The following is a 27498-nucleotide window of genomic DNA, read 5'->3' as shown; positions in this document are numbered from 1 at the left end:
ATTACAGGCATGAGCCACCGTGCCTGGCCAACATAGTAACTCATAAAGTGTCACACTTTTCTCCTATCTGTGTATGTGCTAAGCTTTTTGCCTTGGGAATACTCTTCCCAAATTTTCTGCTTTGCATGTTCCACATCCCTTAGAGCTAAGATCTATTTTTTCTTAAATACTTAAGTTTAATCACTCTCTTGCCTAGTCTCAGTTGAATAACTTTCCTTTATACCTCTACAGTACCTTGTACATGTGTCTATCACAGGTTTTATTGTTCTCTATTACATGCTTGCTTGTTTTACCCACTAAAAATTCAGTTCCTAGAGATCAACTATCTCATTTCTACATTCTTGGTCTGTAACAATCTACAGAATCAAGTAGTGCTTTATAGTTGCTGATACAGCAAAGTCACTATATTTTAGTCAGAGTGGAAATCAGCACCCATAATGTTCCCCATTACACCTAGGCTTCTTTAAACACTTCAGTTAAGGTCTTAGATACTATGACTACACCTCATGACTGGAGAGAATGTGTTTATTGTTTATACTAGCCACTAACATTATTAAGTGCTTACTATGTGTCTGGTGCTTATATACATGCACTTTTTAATTTAATCCTCACACCAACCCTGATGTAGGCATTAGTATCTCTTTTTACAAACAAAGTGGGGGGGACCTTTATCTTGTTCAATGTCCCTAAGACTTTTTCCAGAACTCATGTTCTTATGCTAGGAAACTCAATACCTTTTACATCATGAAAACTGTGGTGCTTTTTACTCTTCTTTTCAAAACATAATGAAATGTTACTAAATACAAGCTAAATTTTAAAAGTTATTGATTATGCAATAATCAATAGCAGACCACCCCTCCCCAAAACATTTTTTTTTGTTTTGTTTTGCTTGTTCCATAGAGCTTTATTGTAGGGATACACACAATGGATGTCTACTCAATTCCACAGTTTCTTGATGGATGTGTTTGTCCTCGCTGTCTTCTGGCATGACTTTGGCTACCACTATCTCAAAGTCCTTCTGAGTGACATGGACTCGCTATTACCTCAGGGCATACAGGCTGGTTTCTGTGCACATGCCCTTCATTTCAGCCCGATGCTCCTGACATAAGCTCAGCAATTTTTCTCAGGTTGATTCCCTTGGTCAGGTTCATTTCTGAGAATCAATCTTGAAAGTGTCCAGCAGGGCCTCCTCATTGCAGGGTGGCAATTCAATTTCTCTGTCAATGTCCCCTGGAAAAAGCATTGCCAAGTCCAGGATATCAATCGTTTTAGTAGCCATGATAAACCTGATATTCTTGGTGGCCTCAAAGCCATCCTCAAAGCATCGTCTGCTGCACTTCACTGTTCCCTCCAGTGAAGCAATCCCCTCCAGCTGAGAGGAGTCGATGGAGTCGATTTCATCCATGAAGATGACAGAGGAGCATTTTCTCTGTCATGACAGGAATTCCCCAATGAATTTTTGTCCCAATTCAGAGCCAGAGACATGAATAAAGGTACAGTCCCTATGATGAGCCAGAGAGCCCAGGCCAACAGTGTCTTCCAAGCAGCACTCCGTTGGGCTGGGCAATGCCCAGTGCACTTTGAAGAGCTGGGGATGCTTTTGGGGCAGCTCGATCACTTCTTTGATCTCCTTCATCTGCCTGTCCAGTCAGTCTGCCAATCATTTCATAAGTCAAATCTGGCACTTCCTTCACTATCATCATTGACACCAATGGGTCCACCTTGTTGGGTGGGATCTTGTATAAAGTGTAGCTATCATTTCTTAGAACCACCCAGGAACTGGGTGTCACATCACTGATGCTGATATTTTTGTCTACATCTACAACAAACTTGTCCTTGGGATGCACCTGGACCAACACTTTCTTCTTAGCCATGGCCTGGACTACTTCCCTGACACAGAAGTTCTGTTCTTGCAGCAGCTGTAGCTCCTCTCACAGTAGGCACACTTGAGCATTTAGTTCATTCCTGTGCACCTGCTGCCTCCAAAGATTTTAGGCCTTATCATTTACAATCAGTTACAAATGCACCTGGAGTTCAGAACTGTCCCTTGTGGCTTTCCCCTATCCAACTTATATTGCAGCTGACCCTAGAGTTCTTCAATCTTGGACAGATAATACTGGCACAGTCCTCTGTCTGCCTTTTCCTCCTCCAGTTCCATCTGCTATGGTCCATGAAGTGCCATCTTGTCTTTTCAGTATAGAACGCTGGCATCTTAGCCATTTTGGCACGCTGGCATAGAAGCAGAGGCTTCCCTCCCCAAAATTTAACAGCTGTCCAATCATATTTCAATTACAACATTTACATACAGGTTTTACATTAGAAATGTCAAAGTACATCTTTTACTTGTGGTTAAGGTAACAATGAAAGACTTCTTTGCCCATTACTAATACAAGCATTATTACTTATTATAAAATTTTTATTAATAATTTTAAATTCAATTTTCTGGGAATGAATATAGAAAAATAAAGAAGCCATAACATTAATTAATTCATGGTATTTTTCAGCATTCAGTTATTTCTTAGTTTTACTGCAATTTATTGTAAACTTCTAGATAGAAGAGAGAATATGACAAATTTCCTCGAAAACATTCTTCTCTTTCTGTTTCTAAATAATGGGGTAATTTAGCAAGATCATCTGGAAGTTTTATTTATGAAAATATGAATGAGTTTTTTCCATTTTAGTTTAGAATACACTAATACAAGTTGTTCCTAATTCATTTTCTCTATGTCTTGTGATTGATGCTTTTGATATCTTATTTAATAGAAAAATACTTTACCTAATAGAGAAAATTAAGATTTTACAGAAAGAGTTGTGGAAACCATGAATAAAGCAATAGAGCCATGACTTTCAATGAAACTCACAAAAACAGTTACTATAAAGAAAATGTAATAAACTAGTGTAATAAAGACCAATATCATCAAATTCCAAAGTCTCTTTTGACTTCTGTAAAGGTCTGCTAACTATATTTTATGCAGATAGGTACTCGAAATGCTACGAATAATCAAATGTTTTAAGATTCTGGTACCAGGTTTACTGATAACAGGATATAAGCTGAACTGTAAATTTATCAAACATAAATCAATAGTACCTACCAATTTCAACCTACTAAGTCAGAAAAGGCAGGCATGGGAATTCAGTAACAGAACTTTGTCATTTCCAGTGCCAAGACAGGTACCTCACTGTTCAGATCAGAGCTAAGAAACACGATGTTAGTTCATAGATAACACTGGTTTATAGACAACAAAATTTTATCATTTAAAATTTTTCATTTATTTCTGGGATGTTAGTTTACGCCATGCTGTTTCTGTCTCTCTCTAAATGAGCAACCAAAAATCTCTCTTATTATTTAGTCATTGGTCTAAAATTAAACCAACCCCCCCACTAAGTACAGTAATGTTGCATTTTCAACTAAAACTAAGTATTAACATATCTGGTCTCCTCCAATGCCTTTCATTTTCCATAGAGCATCAGCTGACTTTGGAGACCATGTATTTCACATTTAATACAGGAATTCTATGATTTAAAAAGAATATTGTTTCCTCGCTTAAGCAGGGGATTTACAAAATATGATACTCAAAGTATTATTTGTATGTTATTTCCTAGAAAGGTTTACCAGCTATTCTTGACTATGAATCACTACTAGGAGTATACGAAGTGGCAATTTCCTCTAAATAAAACCAAGCAATTTAGTTTTAGAATACAAAGATCTGGAGAGAAAAGAAAAGTAGATAATAAAACAGAGAATTTAACTACTGTTATTCACAACATAGCAAAGAAAAAATCAGAAGTTATACACTTCAGAAAAAAGGGAATAGGCCAAAGAGAAAATGTTGGCATGCTAGATTTTTTTTTTTTTTTTTAAACTAAGAAAATACCTGTACAAGAACAAGGGAAACTGAAAAAGGGCACTTCACATTTAACCACTCATTGTCAACATATACTGAGTTCACCTCAGGATGAATCAAAATTTTAAGAAAATGGTCCAAATGAACTAGAAGACTTCTAGCAACTAACAAACTATACTCATATTTAATAAGCACCATTTACTTCTGTGTAGTTTTATATAGTTCTCAGCAATCTGATTTAAATGAGAACTTCCTCTGTGAAAGAATAAGTTGTTTTGGATATTATTATCCATACACAGTACGAATGTCAATTAGATGGTAAATTCAATTATTCTTAAATTTAAAAAAAAAGTTTCATGCTTTGTTCAATAGCTTATTTTTGGAAAAATTCCCCTCTTCCACTCTCCTAACTTGTTAAATAAGGTTAGGTAACATATACATTGGATTTACAGTCTTTTTCATTTAAAACAATATCAGCATTGCTATAAGGTATTAATTTAAGTGATTGTTCTTAAACTTCATTATACCCAAACTTAATAATATGTCTGTGAGTCAAATAAGCTTTGAAAAGGAACCTGCCATTTTCATTAACTCATTCAGACTATAATCTTTGAAATACATAGGGCAGATATGCTGAGGTTGGCCCTCAGTCCTTTTGGGGCTACATTCTAGTAAAGTGTCTAGTGGGTGAAAACTGAAATAACTATGTAACATTTAAAACAAATTAAGACTTGCACTAAGAAACCAAAACCTGCATATTATGTAACATGACCTTTTTAATGTTGTTTCTGCTATCACAAAAAACCAGTTATGCCATTATTTATATTTCAATCACAACATTGCTCTTAAAACACAATCTATAATCCATCTTGTAACCAGATCTGAAAAACACATATTAAGACTATGCTTTGTCTATTTCTCTGATAAAAGGCCAAAACTAAAACAGAATTTTACTTTCTCCTCAATATTCTGGCAAGGAAAAAAAAAAAAAAAGCCAGATCAAGGTAAGATGAGGATTCAAAATAGGCAATAAATCCATTATGGACAAAGAGTGGCACTAAAGTGAAATTTCAGAACATACTGCTTTCTATATATGCACACGTGATCTTATTTGGATATGAGTATTTACAAAGATTCTAGAAAGCAAAAACCAACTTGATAACCCAGGCTTTCAATCTTTATTGTGTCCCCCATAATAATTAGTTGTCAGTAGTTTCAGCTAAATATTTAAGTATCTATTGTGATTTTATGTCTTACTTATACTATTCAGTGTTTGCATAATAGATTTACAAATATTTTAAGTGACATTATATAGAATATTACTTGTATTTTCCAGAATAACAACTTTGACTTTGAATAAAAACTGGAGCATTTGGGCTTTAAAAACTTTTTTCCCCCTTATTTCTAAGCTGCTCTTTTTAGTAAGTCACTGATAGAGACTGAATTTAAAGTCAAAATGCCAACTTTTGTAAATTTTGCCAAATGGGGATTGCTATATCAAAATGCCAACTTTTGTAAATTTTGCCAAATGGGGATTGCTATAAACAGATTTAAGTGAATATTGTTTCAGAGAAATATAATAATCAAGTAGCACTTGACACTGACAAACAACGAACTTTCTTTAAAACCACAGGAGCTTCTATTGTTTCAGATGCAGCACAGAACCTTATGACAAAGAGGGGCTAAAAAGTGAATTTAAGCCAATATAGTTTAAAAAGTAAACAAGTGAAATATTAAATTGGTGCAAAAGTAATGGTGGTTTTTGCAATGACTTTTGCATCAACCTATGAGAAAATTGACTACCAGGAGAATATAATCCCCACAGTTGTATAAATATCTTCCTTTCAGAATGGAAGACAACAAAATAGTTCTGATCACAACAGTATATCAGTAATAGAAAACAAATCAATTACTCACATTCTAAGAGGTTTTACTTGAGGGGGTTGGGTAGGAGGATATGAAAGCTTACAAAATCAAAATTGTAAAATAAATTCAAATTAAGACTTCATGGTAACAGAAAAAATTTAGAAAAACAATAGTTTCCTTAAGGGGAGAATATTTTCCACAACTAGTTAAAAAGCACCTATTAAACTGTGCTGTCAGCTGTCACAATGGAGATTTTGGATTCCTTTAGCAATTGCAGCATAACAAAAGGCATTTCACAGCATAACTTTAGGGAAAATGTTATCTGATCTGGAATCATACAGAAAGCAATTAAAAACTCTTTTAATTATTTATAATATACAAATTTTTCTGGGTAGCAGCAGTTGCTCCTGTACTTGCCCTTTTAAAAAATGTGAAACAGAAACAAGAAAGTAGGGGAACAAATTTAGAGAAGATTAAGAGTAGCAGCGTTAAATAAAACAGCAACTTCTTAAATACATTAGGAGTAAAGAAAGATTAAAATAAGGAAACAGTACTTACTGTGCAACTTTCAGTTATACCAAGTAAAGTGCACTGCCCACTCATTGATAACATTTTCCCTATGTTGAAAACACAAAACCTACTTATCGATATTTTTGATATTAAAAAAAAAAGACATTCAATATCATAGCCCTGACAACTCTTCCAGTATTTTTAACCATTCAGATGTATTATGTGGGAAAATTTATTCACATATTTTTGTTTAACACATTTCCACACAAACTGAATTTAAAAGTGTCTATAACATTTTCAATTACAGTAATAACACATGAATAAATTATAAACAAAATATATCTGCTTTAAAAAATCATTTATCAAACGCTAACTTCCAGATTATCTGGAAAATTAAAGATGCAAATTGCTATAAATCTGGGATCCCAATTAAATTCCAATTTTTAAAGGTATATAAAACCTCCCTCAAATTATTCCAAGTTCCATTTCAGAAAATTTTATTTTACCCTTAAGTTTACAGCCCGCTAAACATTTCACCCAAATGTGAGAGAACTGCCTGGAGATGCAAAGCACAATAAATTACGTGAAAAGACCAAACAAAAGATACCCGTTAAAACAGAGTTATTGTAGCCGGCAGCACTTAAAATTGGTAATCTGTATTTTTTTTTAAATTGCATAGCTACAAGATGATTCACTGCTGATTAACTGTTGAGCAGTATTATTTAAGAGGATAAGTATATTTAATAAACTGCAATTCAGTAGAGTATTCTATATTTAATTAAAAGGTAATTATATAATGTGATTTACTCTTTGGACTGCATTCTGATATTAAATCTTTAATTTAAAAATATTAACATAGCTTTCCTATGTAGAAGTCTATTTTCCACTCTTGGGGGAAAAAATGGAAGAACTTGAAATCATGGTCTACATTCAGAGAATGTTTTTACTGCTTGATTAAATTTCTTGGTTTCACATTTAAGACTTTAATTTATAAGAAGTAAATTATATGTTTTAAATTTAAGAACAGATGAATGCAGAAACATTATGTTGGGGAAAACAAAGAGATCCCAAACTAAACAATAAAACAAATCAAAACATAACTAGTTGTGCAGCTCTGGAGAACTTAATAAAAAGTAAATCAACTTTTAAATCAGTTAACTTTGGCGTCTGAATACAAAATGTTTATCAGTATTACCTACGTAGATGACTATTAAGGGATGTGCAGCATTTTCAAAATCCCTGTGTGTCCTTTATATGCATGTTTGGTACACTGAGTTCTGTGGTCACTGTCCTCTCTTCAGCAGGATTTTTGTCTTTCCCCAGCACGACTGTCCATCTTTGTTACCAAGTCCTCACAAAACTCAGATTTCTGGCTGAGTATGCCTGCATTTTTGTTTCTCCAGAGACAGTATCTTCATATCCTCTTGGTTTTTCAAGCATCTTGTAAAGACAAGAAAACCTGTGTAAAAATAGATTTCTCCATGAACACTGCTGTAGTTACTGTAAGTTTTCATACCCGTACTATCCTGAAAACTCATGAAATCAGTGATCTGGAGGAGAACAGATTAAGACACAGGAGGATCAATTATAGTTTAGTCATAAAAAATACATAACAAAGTCATCCCCCTTTCAGAATAAGGACTACAGCAAAGTAAAAAATGTACACATACGGAGTTCTAAAAAGCCCAAAATAAGTACAGCAATTTTCTAACTAATCAAGACCACAAATATTCATGTCTATTTTGGGTTATTAAATTATTATGCTGAAGAATATCAGAAACGTTGAGCTTTGTGGCTACACAGTGCTTTAAGTAATGTTTTAACAACACTGAATCCTCCTCAAACCCATATACCTTTAATCTAGGACAATTAAAAGGCATATAAAAATTTATCACTTGATAAATAAGAAAAGTCAGGACAGAATCAAACATGTGCAAGAGTAAAGACACTCCATGTCTATAAGCTCTTAAAAATAACTCTTCAAGACCCACAGCAGCAGACTCCACTGGTTGAGATTTCTGCAGATAACCTGATTAACAGTTCATCCTGCCCCATGTAGTAGGCTGGTTTCAAACTCAGGTTCTATACAGGAAAACAAACAAATAAGCAAATATAACACTGATAACATAAGAAAATGGGAGTGCTGTTGAAGATCAACAGACATACGCATTTCAGCTGTGAGATGAGATGTATGCTCCACATATCCCATTAGTTCACTGCGACACTAAGGAAAAATTTAGGTGATGAGAGAAAAAAAAAATTATACCATATAATTCCACCTTACAAAAAAAGTTTATCAGCTCTGTGGTCTAAATGTTTGTGTACTCCCGAAATCACTATGTTGAAACCTCATCTGTAGTGCTATAGTATTAAGAGGTAGGGCCTTTGGGACATGATTAGGTGATCAGCTCATGAATGTGGTTAGTATGCTTACAGAAGCCTGAGAGAGTCTGTTGTCCCACCATGTGAGGACACAAAGAAGGTGCCATAAATGACAAATGAGCTCTCATCAGACACCAAGTCTACTGGCCGGCACCTTGATCTTAGACTTCCCAGCTTCCAGAACTGTGAGCATTAAATTTCTGTCATGCATAAATTACTCATCTAAGGTATTTTGTTATAGTAGCCCAAAATACACTAAGAGAGACTCTAAAAAGACAAATTTTACCTATAGGTGAAGGATTTAGATTTATTACTTTGGCATGTAAAATACTAAGATAAAAAAATCTCTCATTTTCTTAGCATCAGTTTTCGGTACTTCTCTTAAAATGCTTCTATAATTTTAGCCACAGTTTCATTTTATTGTCTCAACTATAAGGTGACAATGAAGGCATTCCAAATCTTTTCTATAGTGCAATAAAAACATATGAGCACATATATTAAAAATACCACTCCACCACTATACTACTCTTACCCAGCATTCTTACTTCCGTTCACATTTTATTTATTTATTTAGACAGGGATTTGCTCAGTCACCCAGGTAGGAGTGCACTGGTGTGTTCATAGCTTGCTGCAGCCTCAAACTCCTGGTCTCAAGCAATCCTCTCACCTCACCTACCTAAAATCCGGGGATTACAGGTGTGAGCCACAATCAGCCTCAATTCGTATTTTAAATGTGTCAAGGCATGATTTACAGTAAAGGTTAAAAATGTGATAGACTTTTAGTACTCTATAGTTTACCAAGGCTTTTACATTTCACACACACATGCATAGTCTTATGACACTCACCTGCAGTTCTCATTTCAGGAGCTATTGCTGCTATTACTCACATCTTCTCAGTCAATATTCTAATCTGCTACTCTTAAATCATCCTCCACCAATACAGCAACAGAATTCCTTGACTGTGTTTATTACCTCAATATTTTTATTCTCAAAATTAAGGAAAGTTAATGAAATAAAAGGAAATGGGGGGACCAACACAGGAGTAGACTTCAGGATATCATCTGGTCTAGTTCCCTGTCAACAATCTCAGCCTCCCAGAAAAGCCTGCTGTTACTGTCACAAGTCCCTGAACAAAGAGACTCTAACTCCTGAAACAATTCTAGGATTAGCTAAAATGCTCTGTCTTATTATAACAATCCAATGCTTTACATCACCTCTGCAATTCTTCTCATAATAGCTTTTCATATATATGAAGATAGCAATTAAGCTAACCTTTATTTTTTCAAAGCTAAGTGATACCAATTTAATGTACTTCACGAAATATGAAAAAAAAGGCCCTATGAAAATACCCAATTGAGGTTATCAATCTGCATTTTCAGATAATGCAGAACCATGAAAAACTTAAATCAGCAGAACAAAACTAGTTCTTCTTTCAGTTTTAAAATGCAACTTTATTTTCTGCCTACTATATAGACAGGCACTTTATTACATGCTAAAGATGCAAAAGTAAATAGTTAAATTGAATAAATTTACGATGCAACTTTTTGAAGAAAATGTTCCTACCTAAAAAGAGCAAAATTGCTAAGACCAGTCTTTGGAACCAGAATGCCTTGGTTCAAATTTCATCCTCACCAACAAACTAGTTATATGACCTTGAAAAATCAAGTTTCTTAGCCTCTCTATACTTAATTTCTCCATCTGCATAATACAAATGGTAATGGTACTGAGCTCAAAAGGGTTATTGTAACAATTAGATGAGTTACTAATAGATGTAAAATGCTTACAACAACTGGTACATAATAATACTAAATGATAAGAATTATTATTTTTTGGTTTGTTATTTTTGAGAGAATCTCGCTTTGTCACCCAGACTGGAGTGCACTGACATGATCTCAGCTCACTGCAACCTCCACTTCCTGGGTTCAAGTGCTTCTTGTGCCTCAGCTGCCTGAGTAGCTGGGATTTTAAGTGCGCACCACCACGCCTGGCTAATTTTTGTATTTCTAGTAGAGACAGAGTTTTTATTTGGCCAGGATGGTCTTGAACTTTTGGCCTCAAGTGGTCCACCTGCCTTAGGCCTCCCAAAGTGCTAGGATTACAGGCATGAGCCAACCCACTCAACCAACAATTAGAATTATACAATATTTTTAATGTAAGTTTTTCTATGCAGTAGCCTAAGTGTCTGAATCATACATACACGCACTCATGCACCTCAATGAGTAAATTAATAAATAAAAATGGTTTAGAATGTGTAATGTGGTTAACACTTTAAAAAATAATCACAAAAAAAAATTACCTATAAAACAGGAAGTTGATGCTTAATCTGAAGGGTGCTCAGGGCAAGATCTATTTACTTCAAACCATTCATCTATGCAGCTAGAAAGGAACAAAACCAGAAAAATTGAGATACTTTATTAATTATTTATATCATGAAATACTTGACTTTAATATATGTTTTTGCAGGAAAAAATCAGTATTTTAAATTATATTCTGCATACATAAATAACAGATAAGAATGTTTATATTTTGATTATTCTAAGTGATTAAGAAAAAAAAACCTTTGCAAAATGATGCTATAAAGCACTTCAAAATTCAAACAGAACTACTCCCAAAAGACAATGTGAAGAACTACCACTTAACCAATATCAAAACTGAATGACAAATTTGGATAATTTATCTTTTCAAAATAATTATTCATTTATGAACATTATCAACCTGTTTATGTCACCTATAAATGTAATAAAAAATAGCTTTTAAATTTTAATCCTTGCCAATATTTCACATTTTAAAGCTATATTTATATATTATTGAATATTTAAATTCTATGTAATACATGTACATACACAAAGAAATATATCATAATTCATTTGCATTTGTGAAGTATTTCACGATCTTATTTTATTAGAAGTTAAATATTCGGGTGCATATGATCATCATCATTGTAGATGTGCACTGTCCAATAGAGTAGACAAGAGCCACACACTGGTTCCTTAAGATTAAATAAAAGAAGGGGGAACTAGGGAAGGGATAGCAGGGGGTGGGGAGGGATAACATGGCAAGAAATACCAGATATAGGTGAGGGGAGGAGGAAGGCAGCAAACCATCTTGCCATGTATGTACCTATGCAACAATCCTGCATGATCTGCACATGTACCCCAGAATCTAAAGTACAATTAAAAATAAAAAAGATTAAAAAAAAAAAAGAAAAAATCCAGTTCCTCAGTCACACTAGCCACATTTCTTTTTTTTTTTTTCTTTTGTTTCTTTTTCCCCTGCAGTGAGTGTATACACTAGCCACATTTCAAGTGTTCAACAGCAACAAGGCTCATGACTACTCTAATGGACAGCACAGATATAGAACATTCCTATCATGGTACAAAGTTCTATTTCAAAGTACCATGATAGATGACAAAAATCAAGGTCTGGTAACTAGCTGTTACTTGCCCAACAGCTAACAAGTTATCCAAGCAGGATTCAACCTGTTCAACATCTTCATTGGTGACACATTTCAAATTTGCATATGCCACAAAGCTACAAGGCTTGGTTAATATGCTGAAGGACAAAATCCACATTTATCCTCCTCATATCCAAATACGTTGGCTTGGTAGGTAAAAGTGATAGATTAAATTAAAAAGAAAACAGGTAGTGTACCTCATCAACAGGTTCTTTCAAATAACTAAATTTCAGTTGCCGTGAAGACGTTTGTTCTCTAAATATATGCCCAGTTTGGCTTAAAACATTGTTTTCAGCCTGCTGTCTACCACTTGGCACTGGAAGTTCCACTGCCAGAAAACCTCTTAAAATGAAATTCTGATAATCAAACAAAATACTCCAGATGTGTTAATTCATAACATATCTGAATAGCATCTATCTGCAATCTAACATGAGTACTCCTTATTTTACAACCATGAAGTTGGTTCATCACGAGAAAGTAATCATTTAAAACTCCAGGTCCTCTTCTCATAAACTTCTATCAATCCACATATGTTCCATTCTAAGCTATATTCATTTGTTATTTACATTACTATATTCCCTTCTCTCAGCCCCAGTAGGAAAGCACTATCCTCAATTTGGTACTTTTCATTCTTAGGCATCTTCTTACTGTATATAACTATGTATGTGTATATTCTAAAACAACATGTAGTACTGCCTCCATGTTTAAAATTTTATATAAATTCTACCATAAAACACTATTATGCTTTTTGTAACTTGCTTTTTTTTGCTCAATTTGAGATGTGCAATTATTAGTAAGTCTCTTGTTTTTACATTTTTGTTTTTTNTTTTTTTGAGACAGAGTCTTGCTCTGTCACCCAGGCTGGAGTGCAGTGGTGCCATCTCGGCTTACTGCAAACTCTGCCTCCCAGGTTCAAGTGATTCTCCTACCTCAGCCTCCCAAGTAGCTGGGATTACAGGCACTTGCTACCACACCCAGCTAATTTCTGGTTTTTTTTTTTGTTGTTGTTCTTTTAGTAGAGATGGAGTTTCTCCATGTTGGTCAGGCTGGTCTTGAACTCCTGACCTCAGGCGATCCACCTGCCTTGGCCTCCCAAAGTGCTGGGATTACAGCATGAGTCACCGCGCCCAGCCTGTTTTTACATTTTCATTGTGTACAGCATTCCATTATATCAATATATATAATTTATATATACAATCTTTTACTGATGGATATTTTCAATGATGCTATGAACATTCTTTGAGGTTAAGGAGTTTGCGCCCAAATAGAAGTTAATTTCCTCACTAATCACACAGTTTCAAATAACTTAAAAAAAAATCACAGCAAGACTCTCTCAATAAAAGCAGCATAGTGTTGATTTAACTAGCAGAAGCTCCTTAACGCCTTCTGGACCTGCACTTTGAATAGTGGCACTGTCTTAGAGCAAAAGATCAAGAGTTTCTCTAGGGAATATATGTAGGAGTGGAATTACTGAGTTGTAGGATATGTACTGCACACAGCTTTATCTACTATGTGCAGTACACATGTACTGTATCCAGGGTTATCTACCAAATACGTCTATTTATATTTATTGGCCAGCTGAGGGTCCTTTTTTTTATCTGAATTGACTGATAGTTTTCTAAGAAGCTATCATCCAGGTACTTGTATTATAATATACAGGTTTTTGATCAACACTGCTTTCCACAAAATTGAAGGCTAAAAGTAACAGGGCTTGGGGGAAAATTCAGGTTAAAGGCAGACTACTCAAATAACACAATTTTATAACCAGAACAAAGACATGCTCATTCCTAATCAATAAAACACTATTGTAAATACATATTTTTTAATGATGAAGTTAGCTTTACAGAAAGAGGATTAAGGTAGGATTGAGGCTGCTGAGTTATGAAGAAAAAAGCTAATGCACAAAATGTGAGAACTGTGAAATAAGGACTCCACAACAAAGTCCGTGGTCTAATTAAGAATAAGAACATGGGGAAATGGATACACTGTATTCTTACACAGCTCACTGTGTTAGCTATATGCTTTCATCTGCTGTTATCTGATGAAGCAGAACATTAATGTGCTAGAAAATCTTATGTAGAACCAGTAAGATCATGTAACTATATTGTCTTCACTCTCCCATTTACCAACTGCAATTAGTTCACTGCATTACAGAAAGTCACAGAAGGAGAACATTATTTCCAATACCAAAACTCTTTTATTATGTGTGCTGAAAAACAATCCTAGTCTGAGGCCTAGTTTTTTTACTTTTTTGCAGTGTCATGATACAAGTTTTAAATTTTAATATAGCCAAATTTATCAATCTTGAAATTACTTCTTGGGGGCAGGTGTATCCTAGACAAAAAATTTCCTATCAAGAGGTCAAAAACATTTCCACTATTTTCTTTCCTCATCACTTTAGATTTTGGTTCTCTGAGGCAGGCATTTAGTCAACCTGGAATCAACTTTTATGTCAAATGCAAGATAAGGACTGAAATGTTTTTCCATATCAATAACCAATTGATCCTAGCACCATTTACTGAATAGTTCATTCTTTCTCTCTTATACTGTAATTCCATCTCTGGCAAATCAATTTTTTCTCATTTATTCAACAAACATTTATATAGATCTATTATGTATGTGCCAGCACTTTCCAAAACTTAACTCGTTTATACCCTTATAACTCTATGAAGTTGTTTCTACTGTCCTCATCTTATGAACTGAGAGAGAGAAAAACTAACTTGACCAAGATCACATACAGAATTAGTGAAGGAGCTGGGATTCAAATGCTGAGTGTCTTGCCTTCAAAGTCCATGCTCTTAACTCCCATGCTATGCGATCTCTCCAGATAGGCACAAGTGTTTATGGACTCCATTCCATTCCATTGGCTCACCTGTGCCATTTCCATACTGTCTTAATGTGGTCTTATAATAAATCTGTACAGGAAAGCCCCACCAACATGGTGTTCTTCTTCACGAGTGTCTTAACCGTTCTCAGCCCTTCACTTGTTGGTCCCCATGTAGTTTCAGAAACAAACTAGCTGAGATTTGACTAAGGTAGCATTAACTATATAGGTCAATCTGAGGCAAAAGGACATCATTATGACACGGAGTCTTCCTATCTGCAATATGATACATGTCCACATTTATTTCAGATTGCCTATATCTTTCAATAAAGTTTTAAAATTTTATCTAAAGGAAAGTCTTACATATCTTTTATAGAATTAATTCTAATATGCCTTATAGTCATTTTAGTCTCTGTTGACATTTATAATTTTTTAAGTTGTATTTCCTTTTTTCTTACTGCAGTATGAATGCAACTTATTTCCATAGGTTGATCTCATATTTGGCAACCCTTGAACTCTTATAAATTTTAATAATTTATCTAATATTCTTAGCTTTTATTTTTAAATCATTAATATGCAAGTATAGAATTTTACTGAAGGCTTTCTCACATTTATTAATTTTTTTCCTTTGTTAATGTAGTAAATTACATCTATACATTTTCTATCTTACAGTATCTTTGCATTCCTAGCATAAATTCAACTTGCTCATGAGGCATTATTTTAGATAGATACTTTTTGATACATATTGTTGAGTTGGGTTTGCTGGTATGTTTTTCGATTTTTATATCTATGTTCATAAATGTGAGTGCTTCCTAATTTTCTTTCCTGTACTGTCCTTACCTGAATTTGGTATCAAGTTTATACTTTTCTCACAAAGTAAATGGGAAAACCTTCCATCTTCTTCTACTTTCTTTGGTGTTCTTTGGGTATTCGATAGAACCCATTGCCGCATTGCATCTATAGGCCTATTTTTTCTCATTGTTTTTAATTTCTGCTATGAATTCACATTCCTCATCTTTTTCCTCTAGAGGCAATCCTGTTCTGAACCAACTGATAGCTTTGTGGTTCTCTAGTGTGTCATTTTAAAACTTATTTTCTTCTCTGGTCTTCATTATTTTCTTCTATTTTATTTGTGTTTATTCTGCTGTTACTTTTCTAATTTCTTAAGCAAGAAACTTGGCTTATTGAGTTTTCAGCTTTCCTTTCTACTGTAACATAAACCTTCTGCGGATCACTCTAGGTGCTTGTCAAAAACATCAGTTATTCAGTTCTGAGTATTTCCTGTATTCCATGATGATTTTTTCTTTGACCCACAAGTTACTCAAAAGTATGTATGAGGATTATTTATCTTTTTATTAGTGACAATTAATAGCAGTCAGTGTACGGCATCCTATATGGTACCAATTCTTAGTACTTTGCTGTGATTCACTTATGGCCTAGGACATGATCAATTTCTATAATACTTCATGTGTGGTTGAAAAATATGTATTCTCTAACTGATGGGCACAGATACAAATATATATTCACATCAATTAGATCAAACTTGTTAACTGCATTGCTCTATTTTTCTAGGTCTTGATTCATTTTTTGTGTATGTGGCTTGACTCAATAAAAGATGTACTGAAATGTCTCATTATGATGATAAATTTGTCAATTTTGTCTGCGGGTTTCATAAATCTTTTATTTTGAGATGTTATTAAATACATAAAAATTGAATATCATATACTTTTTGTCATTCCAAAGTAATTCTATCCATAATAATGCTTTTGCTGTACAGTTTGCTTTGTGTAACAGTTTAGCTTTGCAAATTTTCTTTCAATTAATATTTGCCTAGGTGCAGTTTTCTATCCTTTTACTTTCAAATTTTATGTATCCTTATATTTAAATACATTTTTTATCAACTACATATCCCAACCTTTCAATCAGTTTTTCAACTAGTGAGTTTGTTCTATGTACATTTATTATAACTGATGTATCTGGATATATTTTTGTCTATTTTGTCTTATTTACTCTGTTTTCTCTAAGTTTTTTCCCACCCCACCTTTAAGTACTAAGTAATGTGTTTTCATCAGTTTGAAAGTCATAGTTTTCTTTTTGTGGTTACCTTAAATTTTTTTTTTAATCCCCAGTTTTTCCTGTATCACTCTAAAAGCAAAAAGACCATATAAGAAACCAGACAGGTTTTGGAGTCAAGCAGATTTCAAATCTACCAGAATCTCAGTTCTGCCATTTACTAGCCTTGTAATCTTGGGGAAATTCCATACTGTCCATTAGCTTATTTCCTCAATTGTAACATGCAATGATTACAAGGCTTACATGACATAACCTATTTAAGAAGTTATGAACAACAGCTAGATCACAGCAAATGCTTTAAAAATAGCAGACTTTGAATTCAAACAGATGTGGGTTCAAGTCTTAGTTCAAGTAGAGAAAAAAGGTCATTAAGTTTTAAGAAGAGTTTGTGGGGCAGGGAAGGGGTGGTTTCAATGAAGATTCCTTTTCAGTCCTAATTATAATGTTTGAAACTGTGAGAATAAGCTTTTACTCTAATATCAATTTGGTGAACTTACCCTTTATGATATATGCATAGACAAGGCAGTCTTGCTATAGTATCTCCCTGCTGCAGTTCTTCAAGGCATATTGCACATTCCCCAGCATCTTTACTCAGTACATCCTCTGAAGAAAGAGAAAATGAATTCAGGACAATATAATCATCCATCAAATTGAAAAAAGAATTTTGTGAACGCTAACTGATAAAGAGTTGTGATTCCACCTTACTTGGCTTATCTTTTCATCAGAAATACATAAAACTCAGCACCTGTATTTGAAATACTATTCATACATGACTGAAAAATGTTTACCTTTACTTCCAGTATCTCCATTTTCATTTCTATCTTATTGAAGCATTACAGTAAGCAAAGATAGTACAGAAGCACCCAACTTGCATAGATTTTATTCTACAACTTTATCAGTAAGCTAGTTATTTGTACCACAGAATTTCTTTTCCTTTAGTTTGCCCAAGGTAGTTCAAAGAATTTGACAGTGTAATGTGGTGAAAAGACTTAAAAATAAAATACTATTATAATTTTTAAAATTCTAATAAAATTGGGTAAGTTCAATAGATCACCCTGAATGTGGGAGTTTTAAAAGCTGCTTAACTCAAGAAAATGCAAAGGAATATCAAAACTTTTACGTAAATTCTGAAAGAGACTTTTAGAAACTTGAGGATTTCAGAATTGAATGCAGCAATTCTTCATAATCTTTTTCCATGACAATGCCAAGCCTACTCCAGGCATCAAATGGAGTGGCTTCCAAAAGGATCTGCAGGGTATTAAGAAAAACAAAACAAAACAAAAACAAAAGCAAAAAACCTCTATGGCATGCTTAAAAGCTCCAAGGGTAAATCTCTTTATAATGCAAAAGTTTCTTTTGAAAAAAATGAAAAAGGTTCTCTCAATCCATGTTTCATACTGAAAATTTAAATTGCATTCTAACGTTAAATGTTAACTTTTAAAAGCAGTTTGCTTAAAATAGAGTATGTAAGTGAGATTTATTTTGTGACTCTTTTTTTAAATGCAGACTGAAACATGTCATTACTGAAGAACATGAATAAACTTCTCCAAAGTATATGTTCTTCATTTAGACAATGGAAAGCTAAAGCAGGAACATGCAATACGAATACTAGAAATAAACAAATTACTGCTTTTTGAAATAAAAAAGTCAAATATGCTAAATGGAAAAGACTACATCAATCCCTACCCAAATTTTGAAAGACAGGGAAAGGCAGGGAAGTATTCTAAAGTTAAGTATTTGTTTGGTATGCCCATTCCTCCTATAAAAATCAACCAACAAATTCAATTGTGTACATATCTGTAATAGTACACAGCAGAAAAATTCATTCTATACGAAGTGGTTCTTCCCTTTAATTATTCATTTTGAGGCTGCTCATTATGAGGGAACACAGACTCTATTTGGTCTACACAAGAGAAGATACCAGCAGATGATTTACTCAGAAGGCTGGAGGAGTTAACAGGGCACCTTCTGCAGAATAAGCAAGGCCTCAGCAGGAAGGGTTTATATTAGCTGAATGGATGGAATATGTTAGGAGTGATTTCAGCTAACTATTGGACAGCTCACAAGCTAATATATTACAATCAGAAACTTAAGCAGGTAAACACTTCTGGACAAGCAAAGCTGGAAATGGAAAATGTTATTACCACTTCCCTGAAGTGCACTCCCTTTCCCCATTCTTTTTCTCTTGGCCCTAGAGATCCTACCCACTACTCACACCCCATCCTGCATCCCATGCCTTTTCTTGTTCTCTTGATCTCCATTTTTCTCTTATTGTTCTGGTATCTTTCAATAGGAAATTCAGATAAGGAACAAGTATAATGTAAAGCATCTAACTGATAGCAGTGAGAACAAAAAAGGATCTAAAGGAAACACTAAAAAACTTGGTAAAGGTCTATAATTCCAAATAATATGGTATATTCTCACCACTTACATACTTTTTCACCACAAAAATATACAATCTTATCAAATAATTATGTAAGTTCACAACCAACTTCAGAAAGTCAACCGCTACTTTTTATCAAACCTAAAACATCAATGGTCATAATGTGCACCATTAGCTTTATATATCACCAAGTTAAAAAGAAAAATGCTTCCATTAAACTATGATGCAACATCGATTTTACATGCATCTTGTTTCAGAGCTCTTCAAAGTCTTTGAGATGAGAATATTTTAAAAGGTCTAAATTTTATCCTATTTATAAGAAAATTTATAGTACAACAAAGACAAATCCAACCTGCCTATAATTAACAGAATCATATATATTTTAAGAACACAATGCTATTTTAAAATTGACAGGGGCAAGAGTTATCCCTTAGATGCTTTCAAACAATCTTTTCAGTGTAATTCAGAATGCTGGGTTGAAGTCATTTTAAAAATAAGCTCCCTTAAGCCCTAGTAATAAAAAATAATCAGAACTGTACTTCACAATTATATTTTCTGTTCAAGAAAAGTATACCTGTAAAAACATTCCAAACACACTGATTTCAGTGCAGAAGCAGTCTAATATACGCTAAAAATAGCTTCTAGTGAAATAATCTCTGCTCAGAAAATTAAAAGCTAATGTTAACTCACTGTAGCCACGGATCAATTGCATTTTGATGAGCAACTCTGAGTTAGAAGATAGTTCACTCTGACTTCAAAACCTCATGATTACAGCTTCAAATGGCAAATGCTTAACTTTTCACATTGTAAAGTCTTGTTTCCAATAGAACGTGTCTTAGTATGTTTAAAAACATTTTCCGTTTTGAAAATTCACTGTGCAATATGATTAATTTCCACCTACCTGGGGGGTTTGCTAAAGTAGTCCCCTCTCCCACCCCTATAAATGACACTTTCATTCAAAGGAAAGTTTTGAGCTTTTGCCTTCACATAAGTAACTAGGTTTCACAATTGTGAAAGAGTTGTCAGTAATGTGATACATTCATAGTTAAACAGGACCTGGAAACACCACTAAACCCAGGATACTAAAGCATCTTCAAGACAGTTGGGAAAAGATTAAAAATCTTTAGCCAATCAGTTGAAAACGTTCATGAAGATATCATGCACAGGGACTAAGGGGTCAACATTCGGGACTGGAAGATCTTGGGGTAGACTACTAACTAGCTAAAACTCATATTAAAGAAGCAGAGAAGGGAACACTCACAGATTTAACTACCATAGCTGGCTAGTCTGGATTCCTCCTCCACGAGCAATGATCAATGGAGACATATGTGATTGTAAATGGGGAACTAAATGTGTTCACTTGAGGTCAGGAGTTCAAGACCAGCCTGGCCAACATGGTAAAACACTGTTTCTACCAAAAAAGTTAGCTAGGTATGGTGGTAGATACCTGTGATCCAAGTTACTCGGGAGGCTGAGGCAGGAGAATCGCTTAAACCCAGGAGTCGGAGGCTGCAGTGAGCCAAGATCGCACCACTGCATTCCAGCCTGGGAGAGAGAATGAGACTCCACCTCAAGAAAAAAAAAGTGTTGTTGCTCATAGCTCAACATCTAGAGTAGTAAAAGTTCAGTGCATTGCTTATCAATTTGATGCCTTGTCTTACTCATGTCATCAATGCATTAATTTGGATGTACTGATTACAGAAAAAGAAAAGTTGAAAGACTGGAAAAGAGCAATGATTTTTAACCAGAAGTGGGCACTCGACTCACTTCAAAGGGTACATTTTCAACATACACCAAAAAATTATTATGTACCTGAGTCCAATTCCTGGAGATTCTGAAATATATGCCTGGTTCACAAATGCTACTGCTATCAAAGAATAGCATGTTGAAATACAAAGAGCCTAAGCCTTAAAGTTGAAAACTTAATATGATTTTCCATTCTCAATATTAGCTATGTAACCTGAAAAATGTTCAACCTTGAGTTTCTTTTTATTCTTCTCTAATATTAGTCTGTTAAAGGTACTCAAAATATTAGAGATAAAATTTTAAAGAATTGTGTGACAAAACCTTTTAAGTTGTATAAAAACACTATACAACATATTAGTTTTTATTATCAGATAGTACTTCACGAACCTCTCCAAAAACAAAGTCAGTCATCTTCCTATTTCTTTTTCTCTCCATCTTGGTAGTCTACTTGTTTCAAACTTACAGAGTATCATCAAATAACTCCATGAAGACCAGGAACGTCTTCCTGACTTAATCATTTCTAGGCACCCTATTATAACTGCCAGGCTGGGATGGGAACAACTCCCCAGACGACACTGCCTAATTAACTTATGCTTTTGCATCATTCCATATTTTTACAGGATTAAAAACATGCACTTTTAAATGCGCTGTTAGGCATATTTAAGTCACATGTTAATCCGATGAAGTAACTATTGTTACACATAAGGAAACTGAGGCTCAAAGAAGTAAAGTAACTTACCAGAAGTTACTAAACTAGTAAGTCCTGGGGTCAGGATTCAAATTTAGACTAAGTCCTTGACATTTTTCCTACTTCATGAATTCTGCCACAAGAAACAATTTCACTTTAAAGTAGCATAAATACCAAAGCAACCGAACTGTTTCAAACAACTGTTTTAAATACTCAAACTACATATTTGGAGGAAGTATTCTCAAGGCTGGCCACACGCTTTACCTTCCGGATAAAATAACTGGTATCAAAAATGACCTTATAATTAACTGTGTATACAATTTAAAACAGCCCTGTCCAACAGAACTATTGGTGATGAAAAAAACATCTTTTACCTGTGCTGTCCGCAACGGTAACCACTAGCCACATATGCCCTGAAAACAGCACTTGAAATGTGGCCTGTGCAACTGAGAAACTGAATTTGTAATTTAATCCAGGTAAAATATAAAACCTTAAAATATATAATAGGTAATAAATACACATTTATAAACTAGTTATAAGCTTGTTACTTGATATTTCACTTACAGCTTCTCAAGCTCTTAAAATTTGCGTTGTCCAAAGAAATTACTTAAAATTAAAGCAGCCAAATATGCAAAATTAAAATACTTAGCAGGTCCAAGCACATATCCATATAGTTACTGCAGGTCAAGACAACATAAAAAAAAAAAAAAAAAAAAGCAAACAGCCAAAATTCTTTTTAAAAAAACAAAAACCAAACCAACAAATAAGACTGAATTTGTTAGAGGCAGCCAAGGAAACTTCATGCGAAAATTTCATAATCATCACAAGTTTATTTTCCGATCAAGCATCCAAACAGGTATATGATCTTTTCAGCAAAATACAATGCCAAGCACTATTATGGATCAGGCATTTTACCTGAAGACTTATTTTTTGTTCTTGAGCCCTCAATGATAGCAGTAGAAAACAAAAGCAGCTGAAATGTGAAATAATCCCTAGAAAAATCAAGAATTAAAAAAATTTACAACATTAGTAAAAAGCAGTTACTCAAAGAACAAAAAGTTGGGGCTCACATGTTTTAATAATACTTTCAGATATTAAGTTATCTTATAGGTATAAAAGGATGTAACATTAACTAATTCTTTCAATTACAGATCCATAAGCTATTACTGTACTCATAAATAGGCTTAGAAATGATATTTAACAAAGGGAAGCTGCCATTTTCACTGTAAGATAAATATATCAATAAAAATATGGGAATAATGTTTATTAATCTGGGCTTCTTTGCCTAGATGCCACTGAAAATTACTTTTTCATTGCTTCTCTAGTGTAAATGTAACTAAGAATTGATTGTTAAACATGTAGCTACCCTTCATCTGCGCTGTTATAAACTTAATGTAAAATTAATAATAATTCTTCAGGAGGAAATAGAATTTGTGACTCTTCTGATGACTTCTTAAAAAAAAAAAGTTTATACTCTTGAGAATATTCTGGAAATCGAAATTTGGTGAATTTGCCAAGGAAATGTAACTAAAATAAAATGGAACACAACTTAGAAACTCTAAAAACTACAATATACAAAAGGAATACTAAAACTCCACACTCAGACATAGCTTTCTTGGACCTTTTTGCTCCTAACTTACCTGAAAAAACTAACTCAGGATTAAGTATTTCGTAAAATTAAGTACCTAACAAGCTACAAGTCATCACACAAGTTGTCCAAGAAATTATTAGATTACCAGTTATCTCCCAACCATCAAATCAAACTAATTTTCCTATAACCTCTCTTTATCACAAAACAAGAAACTAAAACTTAAAAGCCATTACACTGATTTCCTAAAATCTAAACAAATATTTTCCTATATGAGTTGTCCACATGAACAAGAAAAAAAAATGGAACTATTGAATACAAACCAAAATAGAATAAACTATACTTTGAAGTAAAATTTCAGGTTCATTTCTCTTCAATCACTATGGAGAGAAAAGCACCAGTCCCAAAAAAACAAAGCTAATATCATTATCTGATTTTCAAGCTTATTACTGTGTACTTTTAATATTAGACAAATGTATTAAATTTTCATGTATGAAGGCTCATAATGGCAATAAAATAGTCTAGCAATGTGGGCAATATGTAGCAATTTTTTAAAAGGATTTACAGTTCAGTTTCAAACTCTAACTCTTCCAATTTATTTGTGACTATAACGGGATAATAGTACCTACCCTCACAGGGGAGTGGTAGAAATAAGTAATGCCTCTCAAATGCCTAGTAATATACCTGGAATAGAGCAGGTATGTTCTGAAAAGTAGCAACATGATTATTGGCAAGAAGGGACTCTGAGCTTGTTTTCTGCAATCTGAAGTGGTAACAAAGATGAAACCTGCTGGACCTGTCTCTTAGGATCCCTGTGAAGATCTAAGGAGATAATGCAAATGAAGGAGTCTCATGGAAAAAGAATAGGCTTGAGCTTTGGATAAGTCACAAACCTCTTTGAGCCTCATTTTCATAAAATAAATTGCAAGTCATAACACCTACACGGTCTTTAATACTGATGATTAAAAATAAATCTAATAAGTGTGAAAATACGTAAAAGGCACTAAATGTTAGCTGAGTGTATACAAAATTTTACTACAGCAATATTCAAGTAAGCTGGAAAATACCAATTCAGTTATTACAACATGCAACAGTACATATCAAATGTTACATGAGAACTATCATTAGATTTATAAATCGGGATTCAATATTCTGTCAGAATCAATTTGAGGAGTACTATTACAATGTGTGTATCTCCTATGCTTTTGTTTAAAGTGGAGTATATAAGGCTTTTTCTTTTCTGCTTCTCCTATAGGCTGTGAGATGTTTAGCAGGCTGACTATAATCAGTATGCACAGGTCACGAACTCAGATGCCCAAAGATGTAGCTCATTTTAACTATTTTGTAAGAAAAAAGAACAGTACAATTGTGACAATAAATGCCCACTGAATTTGGTCTTGGTTTATTTTTAGAGAATAGAGGAGCACACTGGTACATGTAGTCCTATCTAAAAGGGGCAGCTGCTGTTAAGAGTAGAATGCCATGGGAAAATCAAGGCCTAGGGTGGCCAGATGTAGATTTAAAGCAGGTGGAAATTTAGGTATTCAGGTGAATATTTTCATTTCCAAATACTCAAAAAACATATCTTATACTGCGTAATCCAAATAAAACATGACATGACTGTGAGTCAGATGTGGCCAATACTTTGCCACCTTTGTATTAAACAGGGTAAATTCCATGAGGGTAGGGATCTTGTAGATTTTGCTTATCCCAGAATGGAATATAGTGTTTTGCACATAGTAAGTGCTCAATAAATATTTCTTGAACAACTAATAAAGCAACAGATCTCAGAAGACTAAGGAAAACACCAAGCAACAAGTGAAGAGCCAATGAACAGAAAAAAATGCCCCAAAGCAAAGGGTTGTTGTTGCCACTGACTTGAGCACTTTGACTACTTGTGGTTTCGGTGACTCAGCTGAGGTCAGATCTTTTTTTTTTAATTTTTAAGTGTATTGACTTTTTTATCCTGGAAATTCCTATCGGTCACTCAACCAAAAAGCATTGAATATGTAAATATGCCAAGTTTACCAATAAATGCTTGTTTGTTTATTATACATGGTCAGGTATTAAAAGTATGTATGAACAGGAAAAACGTTTTAAATGTCTATTCCTGAGATAATAAGGCAAAGCACAAAATGCTAACATATTTAGAAAACTCAAGTATCTAAGAACCAGTAGCTCTGGCTAAATTAGAATTTATGCAGCACAAACAACTGAGAATGCTTTCTTAATCCCTTTATCTTGCTCCTCAACTACTAAAATAACCGACTAATTGCTAGATCCTGGAGAATATAAAACTAGATTCATCCGAAACCCCAGGTAATGTAATCATGTGAAAATAAAGAAACAGCAAGTGTGAAATCATTTTTCTTTTTTTTTGGGAGACAGAGACTTGCTCTGACACCTGGGCTGGAATGCAGTGATGCAATCTAGGCTCACTGCAGCCTCTGCCTCCTGGGCTTAAGCAATTCTCCTGCCTCACATCCTGAGTAGCTGAGACTATAGGCATGTGCCACCATCAATTTTTCTTTCTTTTTAATTGTTCTAAGGAAAGGGTGAAAAACATTGATTTGAAAAAAAGGTTTATTTCTTTTCACTGGACTTGGTCAATGTCTACTAATCTTTAAATTGCCCAAGCAGTCAGCAGTACCTGAGTGAATCTAAAAACAGGGGAGAAGGTTGCTCTTACTGATACAGTAGTGAAAGCACTGGAAAGAAGCCACAGAGTTGAGCTGAAAATGAAAACGCTTCCTGCTCCCAGGAACAACTTCCATATTCAAACAAAAAGTCTTCCTGTGACATGCTACTGACAGGCTCAAAAGAGACATAACTTTTATTCTATCTTTTTCTGTTTGAGAAAAAAGGTGACAGTATGACTGACATGGGTAATGAGAGATTCTACAACTTGTAACATTATACAACTGAGAAAGAGCATTAACTACGTAAGTATATGCAGTAATAGATGAGGGGGATCACAGCAAAAAAATTAAATAGGGACCTATTATAGAGGCAGAATAAAATGAGGGAGGGAGGGAATGAGAGAGAGAGAGAGCAAGGGAGGGAGGGAAGGAGGGAAATAACCAGCTATGATAGGATTAAATCCACACTTACCAATATTAACTTTAAATGTAAACGGGCTAAATGCCCCATTTAAAAGACACAGGGTGGCAAACTGGATAAAGAGTCAATACCCATCAGTGTGCTATATTCAGGAGACCCATCTTATGTGCAAAGATGCACACAGGCTCAAAATAAAGCCATAGAGGAGTATCTACCAAGCAAATGGAAAGCCAAAATAAGCAGGGGTTGCAATGCTAGTCTCTGATAAAACAGACTTTAAACAAACAAAGATAAACAAACAAACAACAACAACAACAAAAAAAAAACAACAAAGAAGGGCATTACACAATGGTAAAGGGATCAATCCAACAAGAGCTAACTATCCTAAATATATATGCACCCTATACAGGAGCACCCAGATTCATAAAGCAAGTTCTTAGAGACCTATAAAGAGACTGAGACTCCCACATGATAATAATGGGAGACTTTAACACCCCACTGTCAATATTAGACAGATCAACAAGACAGAAAATTAACAAGGATATTCAAGACTTGAACTCAGCTCTGGACCAAGCGGACCTAACAGACATCTACAGAACTCTCCACCCAAAATCAACAGAATATACATTGTTCTCAGCACCACTTCACACTTATTCTAAAATTGACCACATAATTGGAAGTAAAACACTCCTCAGCAAATGCAAGAGGATGGAAATCATAACAAACAGTCTCTCAGACAACAGGGCAAGCAAATTAGAACTCAGGATTAAGAAACTCACTCAAAACCGCACAACTACATGGAAATGAAGCAAGCTGCTCCTGAATGACTTGTGGGTAAATAACTAAATTAAGGCAGAAATGAATAAGTTCTTTGAAACCAATGAGAACAAAGACACAACATGCCAGAATCTCTAGGACACAGCTAAAGTAGTGTTTAGAGGGAAATTTATAACATTAAATGCACACAGGAAAAAGCAGGAAAGATCTAAAATTGACACGCTAACATCAAAATTGAAAGAACTAAAGAAGCAAGAGCAAACAAATTCAAAGGCTAGCAGAAGACAAGAAATAATTAAGAT

The 27498-nt window shown here is 34.2% G+C and overlaps 1 protein-coding gene and 1 pseudogene across 4 annotated transcripts in view; both read right to left on the bottom strand.

Moving 5' to 3' along the window:
• Positions 1-265: 265 nt before the first annotated feature.
• LOC108303309 lies at positions 266-3322 on the bottom strand (annotated as a pseudogene). Its single transcript, XR_005199937.1, has 2 exons — positions 2074-3322; positions 266-2014 (listed from the first exon to the last, which is right to left on the bottom strand). The product of XR_005199937.1 is annotated as a 26S proteasome regulatory subunit 8-like (transcript).
• A 1686-nt stretch (positions 3323-5008) lies between these two features.
• ZNRF2 (zinc and ring finger 2) overlaps positions 5009-27498 on the bottom strand; it is an 88813-nt gene continuing 66323 nt past the window's right edge. The window contains exons 3-5 of one of the 3 annotated variants that reach the window (XM_017527095.2): positions 17452-17557; positions 10900-10979; positions 5009-7661 (exon numbers count right to left, since the gene is read on the bottom strand). In XM_017527095.2, coding sequence (XP_017382584.1) covers positions 10922-10979; positions 17452-17557 — 164 coding nt within the window. In that variant the 3' untranslated portion in view covers positions 5009-7661; positions 10900-10921. The other 2 variants (XM_017527097.2, XM_017527096.2) reach the window with 2 other exon arrangements.

Source organism: Cebus imitator, unplaced genomic scaffold, assembly GCF_001604975.1.
Source record: "Cebus imitator isolate Cc_AM_T3 unplaced genomic scaffold, Cebus_imitator-1.0 Scaffold45, whole genome shotgun sequence".
NCBI lineage: Eukaryota > Metazoa > Chordata > Mammalia > Primates > Cebidae > Cebus > Cebus imitator.
Note: the sequence above shows the minus strand (reverse complement) of the source record. Positions and strands in the feature narration are given on the sequence as shown.